Source organism: Sphaeramia orbicularis, chromosome 2 (assembly GCF_902148855.1).
Source record: "Sphaeramia orbicularis chromosome 2, fSphaOr1.1, whole genome shotgun sequence".
Classification (NCBI taxonomy): domain Eukaryota; kingdom Metazoa; phylum Chordata; class Actinopteri; order Kurtiformes; family Apogonidae; genus Sphaeramia; species Sphaeramia orbicularis.
Window position 1 is genome coordinate 2,266,480 of NC_043958.1, and position 19,900 is coordinate 2,286,379.

At 35.0% G+C, this 19,900-nt stretch overlaps 1 protein-coding gene across 1 annotated transcript in view; it reads left to right on the forward strand.

Annotated features, from left to right (window-relative positions):
- The first annotated feature begins 569 nt into the window (after positions 1-569).
- Positions 570-19,900, forward strand: part of LOC115432288 (muscarinic acetylcholine receptor M4-like) — a 53,737-nt gene continuing 34,406 nt past the window's right edge. Inside the window, exon 1 of the mRNA XM_030153184.1 lies at positions 570-959. Coding sequence (XP_030009044.1) covers positions 905-959 — 55 coding nt within the window. The 5' untranslated portion in view covers positions 570-904. The remainder of the gene's footprint in view (positions 960-19,900) is intronic.

Here is a 19,900-nt window from a genome sequence, read left to right on the forward strand (position 1 = left end):
AACAGAAGAACTTGTTGTTTTTTTTTTTTTTTTAATTTTGAGGCACTTTGCATTTTGCCGCCCCCCCAGCTATGCCCCCCTGTTCCCTCGTATATAAATTACATTCCAGAAACCACCACTGGGTCTGGGTACGGCCCTGGATTAAAATGATAAGAACATCCATGACTGTTGATATCTTCAGTGTAATTTTTACACTTTGCAAATTCATCCCATTGGAGGGATTAGACCCTTCTGAAGGGGGTAGGGGGGCGGGTTTGGCCCGCGGGCCGTATGTTTGACACCCCTTTGAGAATGAGAATGAAGGTTTGATGAGAGACGATGCAGCATTAAAATATAAAGTCAGAATGTGATGAGCAGCGAGAACATGTCACAGTTAAGAGTCCAAATGCAGATTCAGCCGGTGGGGATTGGCTGGAAAAATGACATCACAAATCACACTCTCTCTCTTTCTCTCTCTCTTTCTCTCTCTCTCTCTCTCTGAATTAAGAGACATCACTGTGGACAAATCATGCGGTAGAGCCTTATCCTCCCAGATTGTTATCGAGATAATCGATGTCACCCCCCCACCCCCCCTTTCTCCTCATGTTCCATTCCTATGAGAATCCCGCCGCTTGTTTCACCATTTACCCACAAAGTGGAAAACTGCGATGTGTGCAAACTGGTTCATAATATCCCAACAGTCGCCGAGGACCAACAACACAAACCGAAACACTAAGTGCGTCTGTGCGCGCGCGTCTCATCCTAGTATTAGAAGAAACGCGGTAACGCAATAGACAACGCGGCGCAACAAAAAACAAAAACACGGGACTACGGAGGATATTTCCAAGCGGGAAAGGTGGAAAAAACCAACCCATAAAGACAGAAGAGCTTGACTTGTGCTGTGGGTGACCGTGTGCCATGCAACATGAGTAACGACAGTCACGGAGTTGGAGCGCGTCAGCCCTTCTGGAACTTCAATGGTGAGTCGAACATTGGATTAAGAAAAAGCGCACGCGTTTTTACGCATCGTACCTTTTAGGACAGGTCATGTTGAAGCAGAGGTGGTGAAGTTAACAAGTAACAGGGAGTCAAAACTGTCCAAAGGAGCACCATTCCATATGCATTTGATCTGTCATTGAAATGCAAATCTACATGTATGTAAATGTAGATTGTAAATGGGCTGGATATGTTTACATAAACTGGACAGATTCAGGAGCGTCTACTGTCCCCCACTGAGTAGAAACTAAAATAGGGTATGTATACATTTATATGTGTAGGAAAAAGACCAAGCAGAGGAAGAGGATGAACAGAATTAGGCTTTCACAGATTAAACCCCCCCTCATCCTCCTCCTCTTCTTTTCCCCTTCTCATCCAACCTTCCTTTTTTATTTACTTGGTTATAAAAGAGAATTACTGAAAAGAGCAACACAGGAGTAAAAACTACATAAATGAGCGATATAATGGTGTGTGTGTGTGTGTGTGTGTGTGTTATAAAAGGACAAAAGGCACCTACAGGTCATGTTTGGTGTTAAATGTAATGAATGTAAATCCAAATGTCTCTTGCAGTATTTCAGGGTTTGATGCAGCGTCTCACTGTTGCATTGACTCCGTCACAGTCAACACGCCATTGGATTTTTATTGAATTGATTTGAATTCTGTTGTGCAGTGAGTATTTGACATTTTTATCCACGGATGTACCACACAAACTGCACAGGGAACGTTCTCAGGGCCTGGAAAACCTGGGTAGAACTGGGCAGAATGAGCCTCTGTGATGGGAAGTGATTGACAGTTGTGAGTTGAGGATGAAACACTGGGGGGTTGATGTAACATTTCCCATCCCCTCCAGTTTCTGTGATTCCTCCCACTTGCCTCCTCCCTCCGTGGTCTCCCTGTATTCATTTCATTAGTCTGCTCTCGCCCTGCGTTTCCATATGATTTCTTATTTACATCCTCTCTCCTGCGTTGATCACACTCCTGTGGTGCAACTGCATGAGTGGATGTTGACGAAGCGGAGGTCGAATATGGGCAAAAGCCAAGGATACATTTGGATGGGGATGTTTTTATAGTTGCATGGGCTTCTAAGGCTTTTAAGGACCGTTGTTGATTATACTTTTAGTAGCTTTTGAATTATTGGTGCTATTCTATATGTATATTCCACTCTAGTGTTTTATGTATGGGTTTAATGTGGATGAATGGCTGAAATCTCTATTTTCTGCTGCTGCCATTTTCTTGACCAGGACACTGTGGAGAAGGGATTTTTAATTTTTTTCCCCATTAAATAAAGGTTAATAAATAAATAATATAACGAAAAATATATTAGTGTATTATTTAAACATGAAACAACACTTTATTTGAGTTAGTTACCAGCAGTGAATCACAGTTTACACTTAACATTTTTACACTATTTTAACGCACTGGGAATAAAAAAAACAATATTTATAAATTCATAGTGAGAAACCTGGTCTCCATGTATTGATTCCACAACAGACAAATTCACTGGTCGAGGCAGCAGCAGGGTAAAGTTGAAGAAAATGTGCAGCATAAGGTAACGCAAGAAATAAAAATAACAAGTGGTTCCAGGCACAACAAACCCCGCCCCTCGCATGTATTGTAGCTTATTTTTGCATCGATCCAGCTGATGTCATCATGTCTATGCGTGTGCTGATGTCAGCAGGTCAGTTGCCTCTATATATGTGCCAAGTTTGAAGTACATTGAAGCAAAATTGATGTTTTCATAGACATGTGAAATTTTGCCCATTATAAGTAAATGGGGGAAAAAAATCATAAAAAAACAACAACAACAAAAAAAAAAACTAAAAATCTAAACTTTGACCTACTGTTCCCAAAGTATAATGCCATATATTCTGGGTCACTGGTAATATATAAACCAAATTTGGTCTGAATTCAACCAATAGTTTTGCTGCTACAGACATTTGAAATTTCACCCATTGTAAGTAAATGGGAAAAAAAAAAAAAAATTACAAAAATTCATAAAAATTTAAACTTTGACCTATTTTTCCCAAAATGTACTGACATCTACAGGGTGTCCCATAAGTCTCCATACATAGGAGACATAATACATATGGTTCTAACATGTATTTCTTTATATTTCTTCTTTATAGTTCTTCAGCAGTGGAGGACACGCATTGAAATGTGTTCCCGACAAAATGGCAGTCATATAGAGCGTATTATATAAATAAAAATGGTTTATGTCAAGAAACGTTTATTTTTCCTATGTATGGAGACTTATGGGACACCCTGTATTGTGCATCACTGGCAATGTATAAACTAAATTTGGTATGAATTCAACCAACAGTTTTGCTGCTACAGACATTTGAAATTTCACACATCATAAGTAAATGGGGGGGGGGTTACAAAAATCGTGAAAAAATTAAAATAACATATTTTTCCCAAAATGTACTGACATCTGTTCTGGGTCACTGGTAATGCATAATCCAAATTTGTTATGAATTCAACCAGTACGTTTGCTGCTACAGACATATAAAATTTCACCCATTAAAGTAAACTAGCTCGTTGCTAGCTCATGGATCCACAGGTTCCAGATGTGGTAGTTTTTATGCCGTTGTGTATTCGTGCATGCTGTACCGCATTTGTCCAGCAGTCACCGCCAAAGCATTGTGAGTACAGCAACATGATTATAAGGCTATTGTATTCAAAATTACTAATATCTCCCAAAATATTGGTCGTATCCACTTGCCGTTTTCACTAGTCCGTTCCTGGACCAAAAATACATAAATATAACAAACTGCAGCAGTCAGCTCTGGACGGATTTAGTGTGAATATGTGTGTACACACACACACACACACACACACACACACAGGTCACTTAGCTTTTACAATATAGATGGAAAAAAACAGATTTAGAAAATTCATTAAAAAATTTTAACTTTGACCTATTTTTCCCAAAATGTAATGACGTCTATTCTGCATCACTGGTAATCTATGAACCAAATTTGGTATGAATTCAACTAATAGTTTAGCTCCTAGAGTATTAACACACAAACCAAACCAAAACAATACCCTTTGCCTCCCTTTTGGGGGGGGCAGGGTAATAATAATAATAATAATAATAATAATAATAATAATAATAATAATAATACAAATAATACTAGTTAGTAATAAAAGTCTATAGGTTATATACATATTTACATCAGAAGTGGATTACTGTATGTCAGATCACCAAAAGACTGACCAAGAGAAGCCGGACTCTGAAGCTTCAGGTATCCAGGCGACCATTTATGCACATCTCATATTATTGAAGGTCATATTAACCCGTAAAGACCCAGAGCTACTTTTGTGTAGGTTCACAAATGAAATTTCCTCTAGATTGAACCTTTCTTAAATGATTAATCGCCTTTTTTTTTTTGTATCATATTATCTTCTGTAGATTGCATTTTTTTCTGTGAAAATGGTGTATTTCCCTTCATTTTATTCACTGATCATGCAGATGTTCACAGAAACTCAGATTAAAGTTGAGGATTATTGTGTTAAAAACAAAGAAAACTAAAAAAAACCCCCAAAAAACGAAGGGACTTTTTCAGCTAAAACATCAATAACTGAACACAAAAATAAGCATCTACAACCACTGTCATTGAGCCAACTGCATGGGTTTTACTGGTGAATTAATGTTGTAGAAGATGACGGTGTTTCCATGGTAACAACAGAGCCTCTGAACGTCCAAATGACCATAAAAAGACGACAAACTGTATTTTACACCAGTTATTTACATGTATTGATAGGATGAATGGATCAACAGGTATTAGACAGTTTAGATCAGTAGATGGTTTGAGTCTTTATGGGTTAAACATATTTTTAAGGACATTTGTAGAATGTTCAATAATATTATGAAAATAAGATGTAAATGATCAAAAGGACGTGTTGACTTTAACCTTTAAAAACAAACCAAATCTACACATTAAACCTGAGGTAAAACTGTGATACTTTACATAATATCATACTTCATTATTCTACTTTTATTTGGGAGTAAAAGTTAGACATTATCAGTTAAAGTTGTTTCTTGATTAAAAGTTTTTGCGCTGGCAAGAGGTGGTTTTTCAGATGTAGCACAATTGGTATATCACACAAAACTGCAATGGAAAGACCTTTTTCTGCAACTAGAGTCACGCAAATTAAAAAAACAGATGTTGACGGACGTTACAACAAGCGAAGAAGAAGAAGAGTTTTAAAAGAAACATGGTGCAGTATGTGTGGACACACCAGGAAACTGAAAAATGTTAAATTTAGTACAAGATAGAGGGGTAATATATAATAATAATGAATATATTTGTAAATTAACACCATATTTATGTTCCTTGCCATGTTTATGGAATGACTTCTCGTGTCAACTTGCAAAAATAAATAAACAAATTATCACATTTGCAATTTAATGGAAAAACCGACATTACACACTTCTGTTTTTTTGACATTTAGGCAAGGCAGGTTTATTTCTATAGCACACTTCATGTACAAGACAATTCAAAGTGCTTTTCATAAAAGATTAAAAGCATTACAGCAGGGATGCAATAAAAGTATAGGCATGAGAAAAACACAACAAAACAAACATAAATAGTTAAACCAGATAAAACTTTAAGCTTTATAGAAACAGTTCAGATCTGAACTGATGAATAAGAACTGTATTCAACTGCAGCTGAGAACAGGTGGGCCTTTAACCTGGATTTAAGTAAACTGAGTCAATATCTAGTAAATATTTAGTAAATATCAGTAAAGTTTGCGCAGATGTCCAATGGAAAAGCGACTATTTATACATGTGCATGACACACAATGTTACACAAACAGTTGGTAACAAACATAATATGGTTCAAATTTGGAGTTTGGAACTAAAATAAGAACAATTTTTCATTCATTCAGCTCATTATTGTTCTTAGTTCGAGGTTCAACTGGACTAGTTTTGCTTCAAAAGTGCAAAACTAGTCCAGTTGAACCTCGAAAAATGGAGTCGTCACTAGTCGCTTTTCCATTGGACATCTGCGCAAAACTTTACTGATAGTTACTAAATGTCGAAAAAACAGAAGCGCATAATGTCGGTTTTTCCATTAAATCCCAAATGCAATGATTTGTTTATTTATTATCGTGAGTTGACACGAGAAGTCATTCCATAAACATGGCAACGAAAGTAAATATGGTGTTGATTTACAGATATATTCATTATTATTATATATTACTTCTCTATCTCGTACTAAATTTAAAAATGTTTGGGTTTCCTGGTGTATCCACACATACCGCGACATGTTTCTTCTTCTTCGCTTGTTGTAAAGTACATCAACATCTGTTTTTTTTTTAATTCACCTAACTCTAGTTGCGAAAAAAGGTCTTTCCATTGCAGTTTTGCGTGATATACTATTTGTGCTATGCCCAAAAAACCACCTCTTGCCAGCACTAAAACTTAGAATCTAAAAATGAGACTTTTGGCGAAATTGTCATTTTTTCATTAGGTAAATTTGTATGTACAAGTTATATTTGCGCAATTTGAGGGTCAATGGAAAAGCGACTACTGTATATAGGTTATTATTTTATTATTTTTCTTTAGATCGTATTGGTCTGAATGTGGAACCTGAACTAAAATGAGTTTGACACCCTAGATTGTTAATATCTTCAGTGTCATTTCTGCATTTTAAACATGGGTGCTTCTATGAAACTGGTCCTAAAAACAGGACATGGGACTAAAAATTCAAACCAGATGTAGACGAATGTTATGAAGCAAGTTTGGAAGCACTTTGGGCCTATTTTAAACAGAAATACTTACTGAGATAAAAGAGAAACTATTTTTCAGATAAAACACATTTTTATATTATTTTACATCATATTTAAGACAAAAATCCACATGTAACACGGTGAAAAGGACAAGAAAATTACGAGCTACAATTTTTTTGTATATCTTTTTTTTCTCTCACAGGTAAATTTTGGGAATTGAACTAATTATTCAAGGCAGTGTTTCACAAAAATGACCGCTGTTGCAAAATCATTGGCGATTTCTGTGCGGGCAGGTTCTGTATGTAACACCAGTGGACACCAAGGTTATAATAGTTTTGGATTTGTCATTATAGTTCAGTTTTATTTAATTTTGACTTTTTTTCCCCCCTCTAATTCAGTTAGTTTTAATTAGTTTTTAGAGCAGGTTTGCTAGTTTTTTTAGTTTTTGTTTCTTTCTAAATGCTTAGTTTTAGTTTAGTTTTAGTTTTTTCATGTCTTTTATCTTTCTCGTTGTATTCAAATAAGTCCCATGAAGGACTCTGCTGCTTTCTCCCAACTGTTTCAAGGTAAAGTGGAGACGAGAAGACGAATTTAAATGACATGTGACGAGAAGTGACGGACCATGAAGTGCCACCAGTTAAAATTGCTTGAGCAAAATAAATCAATTGCATATCCATCCGACAGTGAGAAAGACGAAAACGAAGGGAAGTTTATCCATAATTTTTATACGTTTTAGTTAGTTTTGTAAACACACAGTATAGTTTCAGTTATCATTTTTTCTTTTAATTATAGTTTTTAATTATTTCAGTTAGCAAAAATATTTTTTTCAATTCTAGTTTTCGTCATTTGGTGGACACGAATGGTTACATGCCAAACCTGGAATGAGACTGTGATTGATGAAAAACCCACATGTGTGGATTAGAAAAACCACCAGGATCCACACATTTAACACAGTGTCTTTATTTATAGTCTATAGAAGACCATTTACACACATGTTTACAGATCTAATGCTCTGACACCAAGGGAGATTTAACTGTCCATATTTGGGTCCCAATATTTTGTTAAAAATTCATTAATTATGGGATGGCTCAGAGCAAGAGTATTTTTTTTTTTTTTTGCATTTATCTGAAGTCATCATTTGGTCCATCCTGGGGGGAAATATGTCTAAATTTACCTTTCATTATTGGGTCTAAAAAGCTGGAAAAGTGCCAGATACCAAAATAAACCCAGGTTCATAGAAGCACCCATCTACAAAGTTTCCTAAAAAATGTGAATAACATGAACAAGTTGAAATGTCTTTGGAAAAATAAGTGCAATTTTAACAATATTCAGCCTCAGTTTATCATTTTCACATGTTCATTATAACTTACAGATCACAGTAGATCTACAAATACACAAAACATTTAGTAAGAGGCAGAATATTGGTACAATTACACATACTTTCTATTTGTTTATGTTATGTTCAAGTACGGTTCGTAGATGTAAACATTTTCATTCCGGAATTGGACTTTTTTTCACTCAAAAACAGAAAAATCCTTTGGAGTTGACATTATTTATAAGTTCTTATCCTGTTATTTATATTATTTTACTGGTCTGACCCACTTTACATCATATTAGGCTGACTGTGGCCCCTGAACTGAAATGAGTTTGACACCCCTCACTATAAAAAAAAAAAAAAAAAAACGTAAAAAAAAACCGGTAATATTCTGGCAGCAGGGGTGCCAAAAAATACTGTTAAATAATGGAAAATAACCATCTCATAAAAATACGATAATTTTCCATAATTAAAATTCAGTTTTTTACCCTAACTTTAAATGAGATTTTGCATATTTTTTTTTACTTTTTAATGTTTAATAAAGAATATTTACATGTATTAAAACAATCAAATTACATAACTCTACATATATATATATATATATATATATATATATATATATATATATATATATAGTTTTTTTTTTTTTTTTTTCAGTGAGACTCAGTTGGACAATCCACTGATAAAAACTGTATTTGGACAGTTTATCAGTGCTTATACATGTTATACATTCACAAAAATTCATTTACTCAACATTTTTGTTGTAATTACACAAAATATTTGTCAATTAACAAACAAGTCTTGTTAAACTAATAGAACAAATACTTCTTTTACGGTTAACTGTCAGTAATTTTTCCTCATTTTATTATCTTTTTTTTTTTTTACAGTATTACACTTTAAAGTAACAGTTTAATCTCATAAATAGAAAAGAAATATTTGTGAAATTACGATACATTTGCAAATGTAGTTTATCTGTATTTTTCTGTGGAAAAAGAAAACATTTCTTTTAAAAAACTGAAATTTTTTGGTTATTCACAGTTACAGTTTTTTCGTGTTATTTTACATTTGACATGTAAAATCACAGTCTGTTTTTGTCATTTCATTGATATTTTCCTGTATCTTAAAAATACAGGAAAAATCTGCAAAATAAACAGTAAAAATTCTGTTAAATTACAGATTTTTTAAACAGTGCTGCCATCGAAGGAGAACTGTAGTAACGTGCACTAATGCTTCTCTAAATGATAATAAATCAATGTCTTATGCGGAAAAGTTGCAGGAATGTAATTAGTGAAATCAGTTGAAAGGATGTGACCTTGTGTCTAACAGGGGGGGGGGGGGGGGGGGGGTTGAGTTCCAGACTTTTCATTCTGCTGCTTCACCACTAGATGTCCCTAAATATTCCAAAGCAGCCGTAAAACTCTAAGTGTCTACTTGTAATCGACATAAACAGGCCTTTACTGGGAAATGATCCCACAGCCGACCATCATCGTACGGTGACGCAGCAGCGGGACGGGTGTTGGTGTGTGCAGATGCATCGTGGGTAAGGGCATCATTACTGACACAGTTTTCTACCGACTGTGAAACACCACCGAGCACAGAGGACGACACCCAGGCTTCGAGGATTAGAGCCGGTTTCGCTGACGTAGCTCATGTTTTATTCTCTCCTCAAACCTTCATTAAATAAATAATAAATAAAAAGTATCACATGTGATTGAATTAATGAGGGAATCATATGAGTCTGTAACGACTGGAGCTGTAATTTCAGTATAAATACATGAAACCTCAAAGACCCAAAAGCATCGACTGATCTCAAACCATTAATAATTTAATTCTGAACCATTAATTCTATCAATACAGTCAAATAATTCAGGTAAAATGTGTTTTTTTTTTCAGCTGCATCAGAGGTTTTTTGGGGTTTTTTTTCTCTCTTTTTCTCTCGGATGCATCCATAGGCTTTGTAGTTACCATGGAAACACCGTCATCTTCTACAACACTGATTCACCAGTAAAACCCGTGGAGTTTAATAAATAACAGTGGATGGACACACTAATAAATAAAACGAACAATGAAAAACGAAATAGAAAAACCTAGAAAATAATAAATCGTGTGGAAAAAACAAGCAGGAAATTTCCTAAAATAAAGTAAAGAAGGAGAAAATTAGCAACAAAATGAACAAAAACAGCCAAAATAATGAACCAAATGAACCAAAATGAAAAATAAATCAACTGTAAACTATTTGTTGATCCTTTAGTCAATCAATACATGATTCACCAGTAAAACAAAAATGAAGTTTAATCAGTAACAGTGGACGGACACACTTGTTTTTATACATATCAATAAATAACATGAAGAAACGAAAAACCTACAAAATAATAAAATACATGGAAAAAAACAAGCAAAAACTTTTGGAAAACAAAGTAAACAAGGAGAAAATAAGCAACAAAATGAACAAAAACATCCAAAGTAATTAACAAAAGGAAAAATAAATCAACTATAAACGACCTGTTGATCCATTAGTCAATCAATACATGATTCACCAGTAAACGAAAATGAAGTTTAATCAATAACAGTGAACGGACACACTTGTTTTTATACATATTAATAAATAACATGAAGAAAAACAAACAAAAAAGCCTACAAAATTATAAAATAGGTGGGAAAAAAAAGCAGAAAACTTCCCAAAGTAAAGTAAAAAAGGAGAAAATAAGCAACAAAATGAACAACTAACAGTCAAAGTAATGAACAAAATGAACCGAAAGGAAAAATAAATCAACAAAACCAGAAGTAACATGAACAAAACAAGCCACAAATTGAAGTAATTTGAAGAAAATATTTTTAAAATAGGGCAACAAAATTAACAAAAGCAAATAATAAATAAAAAAAGTGAAGTTTATGTTCAGTTGATATATTTTTTCTGTAAAATTCACTTTTTCTTCAGTTTTCTCTGTTTTTGATAAAATAAATAATAATAAAATATATAATTATTATTGGATTTTTTTGCTTGATTCAAGATTTTTTTTTTTTTTTGCTTAATTCAAGATTTATTTATTTATTTATTTTTACTTAATTCAAGATTTTTTTGGCTTAATTCAAGAATTTTTTTAAATTTCATTTAAGATTTTTTTTATTTTTTGCTTTATTCAAGATTTTTTTTTTTTGCTTAATTCAACTTTTTTTGCTTTATTCAAGATTTTTTTTTGCTTAATTAAATTTTTTTTTAAATTCAAGATTTTTTTTTTAATTCAAGAATTTTTTTTGCTTAATTGAAGATTTTTTTTTTTTAACATGTACAAAAATCTGAATAACACGAACAACTGGAAACATATTAAGAAAAACAAGTCCAATTTTAACAATATTCTGCCTCAGATTATCAGTTTGTCATTTACTCATGTGCATTACAACTTACATTACAATTCCAAATGCATGAAACATTTAAAAACAGGCAGAATATTGGTACAATTGCATTTACTTATCTGAAGACATTTCAGGTTTTTCACATTTTTTGTAAAATAACAGTTTTTAATATAAGCATTGTCATGTAATTTTACTTTTTTTTTTACACCAAAACACAGATAAAATTGGCTGTTTTCATTACTTATAGGTTTAATCTGATAGTGTTTTACTGGTTCTGACCCATTTGAGATCTAATTGGTCTGTATGTGGAATCTGAATTAAAATGATTTTGACATTCTCGATTGTTAATATCTTCAGTGTAATTTTTGGATTTCACAAATTCATCCCACGGGCCAGATTGGATCCTTTGGCGGCCCAGATTTGGCCCCCAGGCCGCATGTTTGACACCTGTGTAATACATGATCAGTGAATTAAATATCGGAAAAATACAGGATTTAAGCTGAAAAATGCTACATATAGAGCATGATATGATAATAAATGGGGATAAATCACTCGTTTAAGGCAAAAAACATCATGTGTGAAGTTGTGACGAACACAGCTGTGGGTCTTTAAGGGTTAAAATATAATAATTAAACGTCGACTACTCTACATTTGACAGATTTTTGGTGTGAAAACCGGAATGCATTTAATTTCGATTGAAGTTGCACCCATGCACAGAAGAAGACGCAGCAGCAGTTATTGAAATATACAACAAAGGCAGATCAGATGCACATTACCACCGATTTCATCAGCGTCGTTTGACACTCGTATATAAATATAAATATATATATTTATATTTATATATATATATATATATATATATATATATATATATATATATATATATAGTCACAGAGGCCAGAACACTGCTGAAGTATTTATATCCTTTACACACACTCACACAGTCAACACAAAGCAAACAGTCACTAGTCTATTGAAATATTGATCAAAACTGCACATTATTCAGCTGAAGATGGACGCCTGTTTCATCTTTAATTTTCCTGCTGCAGCTTTAGATTAAAAAATACATCTGTGCTTATGCAAAGTAACAAAAAATTCATGGGGCCCAACATGCAAAGGAGGAGGTACAGTGGATGCAGGTTAGAAGTTGTGAAAATGTCGTGTAAGAACCGTTGTGTAACAGAGGCATAGAAGTCGGAGGTTGGACGTTGAAAACATGTTAAGTTTCGGTTTCGTGTCACGCTAGCGCAGTGGTTTCCAACTTTTTTTGGCTCATGACCCCGTTTTAACATCACAAATTTCTGGCGACCCCAGACATTCACAACGGAGACCTTGTTTTTTTTTTTCTGCTAAAGTTAATTTGTAATAGTTTGCTATACTATGTTGCAAATAAACGTTAATTTTAGAGGACATTTAGTCTATATAATGTATATTATTATGGATGGAGGCAGAAAAGCCAGGTGTAGATTACTGCACAAAGTGAGTTTTTTTTTTCCTTGGTCAGGATATGTCCAGTCAGTCCAGCTGTGATTTACAAGGAGGAAAATTAATACTGAACAAACAAGAACTGAAACTATGAATTATGAAAGAGCTGCAGCATCTGAAACTGACCACAATGAACATTTGACGGAGAAACAGAACCACAGTGCAGCAGTTTCAGCTTCGGTTTGTCTGTTATGGATGTGATTGTCTCTGTCAACTCAACAATTTTTTTTTTTTTATTTGTAAGTTTACATTGTCTTATTTTTATCAATTATTAGAAATTCCAGCCGACCCCAAAGTTGAAAAACACTGCGCTAGTGTAAGTGACCTAAGTGTCGGACCCCCTCCTCCCCCCGGTCCAACAGATTGAGAAGATAGTGAAATGGCCTGCAGAATCACTAACATCTTTTAAATCACATCTTAAACCACATTTTTATAGACTTGCCTTTCTGTGATGTTGTCCCATTTTAATGTTGAATATGTAATTTTACCCTGTTTGGTTATTAATTCATATTCTCATACATGATGTTGTTTTATCTCACTCCTTCATTTTTGCATGGATTTGACAGCATCATGTTATGTTATCTCTGCCCTCTTTACTCCGATTCACTCAGTTTATTCCAAGTGTCATGTTTTCGCGTTTGCTTTCCATATCTCTTTTATGTTGTGTTGTTTTCTGTTTTCGTGTCGTTGCTGCTGTTGTGTCCTTCTGCTTTGTCGGTCAAACCACTTTGTAAACTCAGTTTTTAAAGGTGCTATATAAATGAAGTTATTGTTATTTTTATTTTTTCATTTTATTTTTTAATTTATGAAGCATCCACAACATTTATGCTTTCATGGGGCGCCCCTGATGAAACTAAATGTTTATCTCTCTCACTCTGGGCTGCTCAGAGTTCGTCTTTTATTCACATTGGAGCAGTGGTGTAGTCCAGAGTACACGGCGGTATGCAGGGTATACCTACTTATTTTTCAGTCATCAATGCGTATACACACTTCTAAACCCCCCTGACGTGCACCATTCAATAGTATCTGAACCGATTAGCCCAGTTTTCTCCTAGAATACTGAAGCCATGACCCGCCCTACTCTGCCTCTAACTGGCCAGTACCCGCTGCCTTCACTGATTAGATTGGTTAACTTCAGGCATGAGGAGTGATGAGCCAATCAGAGACAGAGTACGGAGAGGCAGAGTATTAAAGGACTAAAATCTGTTTTAAAAGTCTAAAATCTGTTATAAAAGATTAAAATCTGTTTTAAAAGTCTAAAATCTGTTATAAAAGATTAAAATCTGTTTTAAAAGTCTAAAATCTGTTATAAAAGACTAAAATCTGTTTTAAAAGTCTAAAATCTGTTTTAAAAGACTAAAATATGTTTTAAAAATTTAAAATCTGTTTAAAAAGACTAAAATGTGTTTAAAAGTGTAAAATGTGTTTAAAAGTGTAAAATCTGTTTAAAAGTGTAAAATCTGTTTAAAAGTCTATAAAATAGTTGTAACTGTGGATTTTGACAGTCTGTTCATTCCCCTGTGAGTGTTTGACTTTTTTTATTGTGAGCTCAAACACCCACAGAGAAATGAAAGACTGTAAGAATCTGCAGAGATAGATAGATAGATAGATAGATAGATAGATAGATAGATAGATAGATAGATAGATAGATAGATAGATAGATAGATAGATAGATAGATAGATAGATAGATAGATAGTAAAGAATGTTGTAGAGGTCTAAAGCGTGTCAGACAGTGATGAGTGTGAAGGTGGACATTGAAGCGGTGATGGTGAGATTCAGTGGTTTTGCCCACGGATGGAATCAAGAACCTTTTAGGTGGTTCCTCAGGTGGTTCTTTGCGTGGTTCCTTGCATGATTCCTTAGGTGGTTCCTCAGGTGGCTCCTCGCGTGGCTCCACAGTAGGTTTCTTGCGTGGCTCCTCATGTGGTTCCTCAGGTGGTTCCTTGCATGGTTCCTCAGGTGGTTCTTTGCGTGGTTACTTGCGTGGTTCCTTAGGTGGTTCCCCACATGATGACTCCTCAGGTGGTTCTTCAAGTGGTTCCTTAGGTGGCTCCTCGCATGGTTCCTCATGTGGTTCCTCCAGGCTTCCTCAGGTGGTTCCTCAGGTGGTTCCTCAGGTGGTTCCTTCGGGCTTCCTCAGGTGGTTCCTCAGGTGGTTCCTTCTGGTTTCCTCAGGTGGTTCCTCAGGTGGTTCCTCATGTGGTTCCTCCAGGCTTCCTCAGGTGGTTCCTCAGGTGGTTCCTTCTGGCTTCCTTAGGTGGTTCCTCAGGTGGTTCCTTCTGGCTTCCTCAGGTGGTTCTTCAGGTGGTTCCTTCGGGCTTCCTCATGTGGTTCATCCAGGCTTCCTCAGGTGGTTCCTCAGGTGGTTCCTTCTGGCTTCCTCAGGTGGTTCCTCAGGTGGTTCCTTCTGGCTTCCTTAGGTGGTTCCTCAGTCTCTGTTGGGCTTTTTAAACCAGTGCTGAGGTGTGTGTAGTCCAGGTCAGGTCCCTGTACTAAGAGGTGGGAATGGAGAACCGGTTCCATTCGCTCAGTTCCTTAGAATCATTCATCTGTTTGTTTAATGATTCCACTTCTCTGGTTCACGTCATCATCAGGTCATCTGTGTATTTTGGTTGTTTCCTCTGAAGTCTGGTTTTATTTGACCAGTAAAGATGATGTCAGATAGAAAAGTGACACCCCCCCCCCCAATAAATCACGAAATTTGTCAAAAAAAGCTCCAGTTTTTTCAGGTATATATAAACACAAAATGGGTTAATTGTTTATTACAGCTATAACTCACTGAATATCTGTATTTATTTTGCTCTTTACAGTTTTGCTGAGGTAAAACCACACAATAAAGGAAAATAATGTTTTGTATTTGACTGTGTTTAGTCTGTGTTGAGTCTGTTACTAACACAGATTTCACAGTTGAGCCTTGAAACCCAGACAAAGGACAGGATGAACCGTACTCAGAGGCACCACATGACATCCACTCAGACAGGATGATACACAAGACGCAAGACAAGGAAAAGGGATCAACAGTCCTGTATCCAGGCCAGCGTTTAGGGGCCCAGACCCTGGCAGACGTCAGGATGGCTGAGGATCAAACCAATGGCATCAATAAAGACAAACAGAGAAAACAGGGATGACAACGATGATCTGGTTTTAGAAAACAGGGGGGGGGGGGGGGGGCATTTTCTACCAGGTTCCACATTCAATCCAATTTCATCTAAAATGACTCAGACCAGAAAAATAACAACATACCAACCTATAAATAATGACAGCGACAAACGTTTCTCTTTGTTTTAGTGCAAAAAAAATAACATGAAATTATGAAAATATTCACATTTACAAACTATCCAAACCAAAAAAAAAACCATGAATAACCTGAAAAAAAAGAAATTTCTTTAGAAAAATGAGTGCAATTTTAATGATTTTAGGCCTCAACTTATCATTTATATTTTCTAAAACATAAAATTATGAATATCTAAAAAAGAAATGGATCCATCTGTTTTTATTTAAGGCGCTAGTGCAGCTGAAATGTTTATATGAGAGCACATACAGTAGACTACACATCCCAGATTGACAAGTTGAATGCCCCGCCTTCTGCTCTTATCTTCCTCCAACCCATTTTAAGCCCCGCCCAGGTGTCGTCAAGTTTGACTGTTACTTTGACGGACAGGTGATGTCCACACACTGTTCATGAGTGACCTGTTCAACATGTTTTGTACGATCTTTGGCTGAACTCAGAATGGGTCGACGGGAACTCTCGGACCACTGCCTCATAAATCTGAAATATAAAGACTGGTGGGAATTTTTTTACCAAGACATCTGGAAATTAAGGTCTGGAAAAAGTATGGAATTTTGAAATTTCAATTGTGTAGGAACCCTGAAAATGGCATTGTGGGTAGGAGATACATCTATATTATTACCTCCAGCAGGTGGTGCTGTGATCACTTATCTTTGTGTGTTTGTGTGCGTGTTTGTTTGTTTTTTTGTTAGCAAGATAACTCAGAAAGTTCTGGACAGATTTTCAGGAAAATTTCAGGAAATGTTGATACTGGCACAAGGAAGAAATGATTAAATTTTGGTGGTGATCGGGGGGGGGGTGATCTGCCTTGGCAGAGGTCTGCGTTGTCCGAGTGCTTTTCTAGTTGGAAATGCGAACCACAAAGGCAGAATAAACATCTTTCAAATGAGGGACACATTTTTTTTTTTAAACAACTTTATTAACAACATTTGAGTATACAGTACAAAATTTTAAACAAACATCAAGATGTTAAAAGAGAAAAAGTATTTGAACATATAAGTTTAAGAAAATAATGCATAGATTTAAAAATACAAAGCATAAAATTCAAATTATAATTAAAAAAAAGTAAATAAGTAAATAAATAATAAATCTGACAAATATAAATAAATAAATGCAACAGAGAATTCAGTCAGTATTGAAAAATTGTTTATAAATAGCCAATGTGTTAGTGCTTTTTTTTTTTTATTATAAATGAATTCTAAAGATTTAATATAATTTTCAAATTCTAATAGGAAGATTTTAAAATTTGGGTGTGTTTTAGTATATTTGTTTTTATTTATGAAATTTTCCAAATAATATGAATAAATTTACAATAAATTCTAGATTGTTAGTGTCATGTTTAAAATAAGTAATTACATTTTGGGATGTTATATTTATTTTATTGTTACTTTTAGATATGATATAATTTTCAATTTTGGACCAAAAATTAGAAGAATGTTCACATAAAAAGAATAAGTGTAAAGTAGATTCAAATGAGGGACACATATTGAGAGAACCTACTTTCATGGAGTACATAATTCTGAGGTGAGTTTTAAGGTGGTTTCAGAATGAGTCACTGTTTTAAAGTACTGGACATATGACGGGGGGGTCTGATCTGCCTTGGTGGAGGTCTGTGCTCTCCAAGTGTTTTTCTAGTTGTAGTCAGAATGTTGGTGTGAGCAGAACAGACTGGTTCTGTGCTTTTGGTTGGGCCTACGCCGCCTCCTCGCCACAACAACTGCAGCCAGTTTTGTGCCAGAGGTCATCACCACATTCATGAAACTTGTACAGTGGGTGGGGGTCAGTCGGTTTCTGTCCTGCTTATTCAATAGGTGGACCTGCTCAGTGTAGAAATAAAATCCCTTCACGTGCTGATCTTCCGATTTCCTCAGAAAGGTGTTGTGTCACCTGTTTTATTTTTGTATTTTTGGTGTTTTTGCACTATGTGGGTAGATGTTGTACAACACACAGTGTGCCCATATTATTTTTACCCCCATTAACAGTGTAGTCAGCTGACTCAGGGCCGCTACAAACTGACTGCACTTTATGTATTTACTGCATTTTAATTGTATTTTAAAACTATACATGACTGCATTTTTAATTGCTTTAACTGTATCTGCACTGTAAAGCACTTTGTGACCCCTGTCTGTGAAAAGTGCGCTATAAATAAAAACTTACTTACTTAGTTTTTAATGTCCAAAATAAAGTGATATTTTTTATAGTAAATGATAAATAAATGGGGTAAATTCAGTACAACAGGTTTCACTACTGGACGTTTACATCAAAAAGAATGCGGTTGCACATGTCCAACAGTTTGGAGCATGTGCATAATTCTTAAGGGGTAAAAAAAAACAAAAAAAAAGAGGTAAAAAAAATTGCACAGCAGCATGGGGCATATATAATAAGTGTAATGTGACGGTGATTAGTTTTTGTATCAAATGTCTGCACCTCGGCAAAACCTTCCCAGCAGAAACACTGTTGGAGGAAATGTACTGGTAGTGAAGTGACAGTATCAAGCCTTGGGGGTCCTTAAATCATGCAGAAATCCTTAACAGTTTAGTGGATCCAGATGACAGGTGGCAGGTGTGGACGCTAACACACACTTTAAGGAGGCAGTGACTCATACAGATGCAGAATAAGCAGGAATGGACATGGCTGGACTTTTATGGACGTCAGGAGGTTACTTTTTATTACCCTGTTGAAAGAAGCTTAGGAGGAAAAGAAAATAAATTTTAAAAAATTAAAAAACATAAATAAATAAAATAAAATTATGAAAAATAAATGAATAAATAAAAAATAATTAATTAATAAAAACAAAATTAGGTAAGGAGGTTACATGAACATGGAGTCGTCACAAAACACAATAACGTGAAAAAGCTCATATCTGTGTTTGGAAACGTGGAAGTGTCATTATTAAGTCTTTGCATTGTTTTTACGATGTTATATCACATATAATAGTTAATAGATCTGACTTGTTCTGAATATAAATTATTAATTTATTTACCTTAATTTATTATTACCTTAATTAAATGTGGTGTTTTCAGATAAAGTGACGACAAAATGACCTTTAAAGGCATGAATCAGGTTGTTCTTCAGTCCCTGTTACGTTTAAAAAATGTGATATTTGAAGAACAGTTTAATCAAATGTTGTAAATGTTGATCAAATATTCACTTGAAAAGATCTGGATGTCCAAAGATCGAAGGTCATCATAGCCAGAGAAAGAACATGTAATAGTATGGATTATCAGTAGTAATTTGTCAAATGAATGGTTGAGTGAATGTAATTATTTTTATTGATCCGTTATCAGACTGAGTGTTCTGGTTCTGGTCTCACAGAACCAGCCTGTGTGGGCTCAACGAGGTGATTTATTTCACCAGTTTGATATGAAACACGGCATAAACAGGAGCTTTTAACAAATCTGTGCAAAAGTGTATGAACAGGGATTTAGGTGTTGATGAAGCAGAAAACAGAGGATGGGTGTATGTTTGTTTGGATGACCTTTACATTTGGATCTGGAAATCACTCAGTGAATCATAGAAAACAATGTGTTGTTCTATTTTTGCTGGTAAATACATTCTTTTACCTTTTTTCTGAAGTGCACAGGTCACAAATGAGCAGACTTTAGTCCAAACCCAAGAGTTCTGAGCATGAGCAGCAGGTTTATCAGTTACATATTAGAGCATTGGTGTCAAACATACGGCCCGAGGGCTAAAACCAGCCCGATAAAGGGTCCAATCCGGCCCGTGGGATGAATTTGTGAAATGC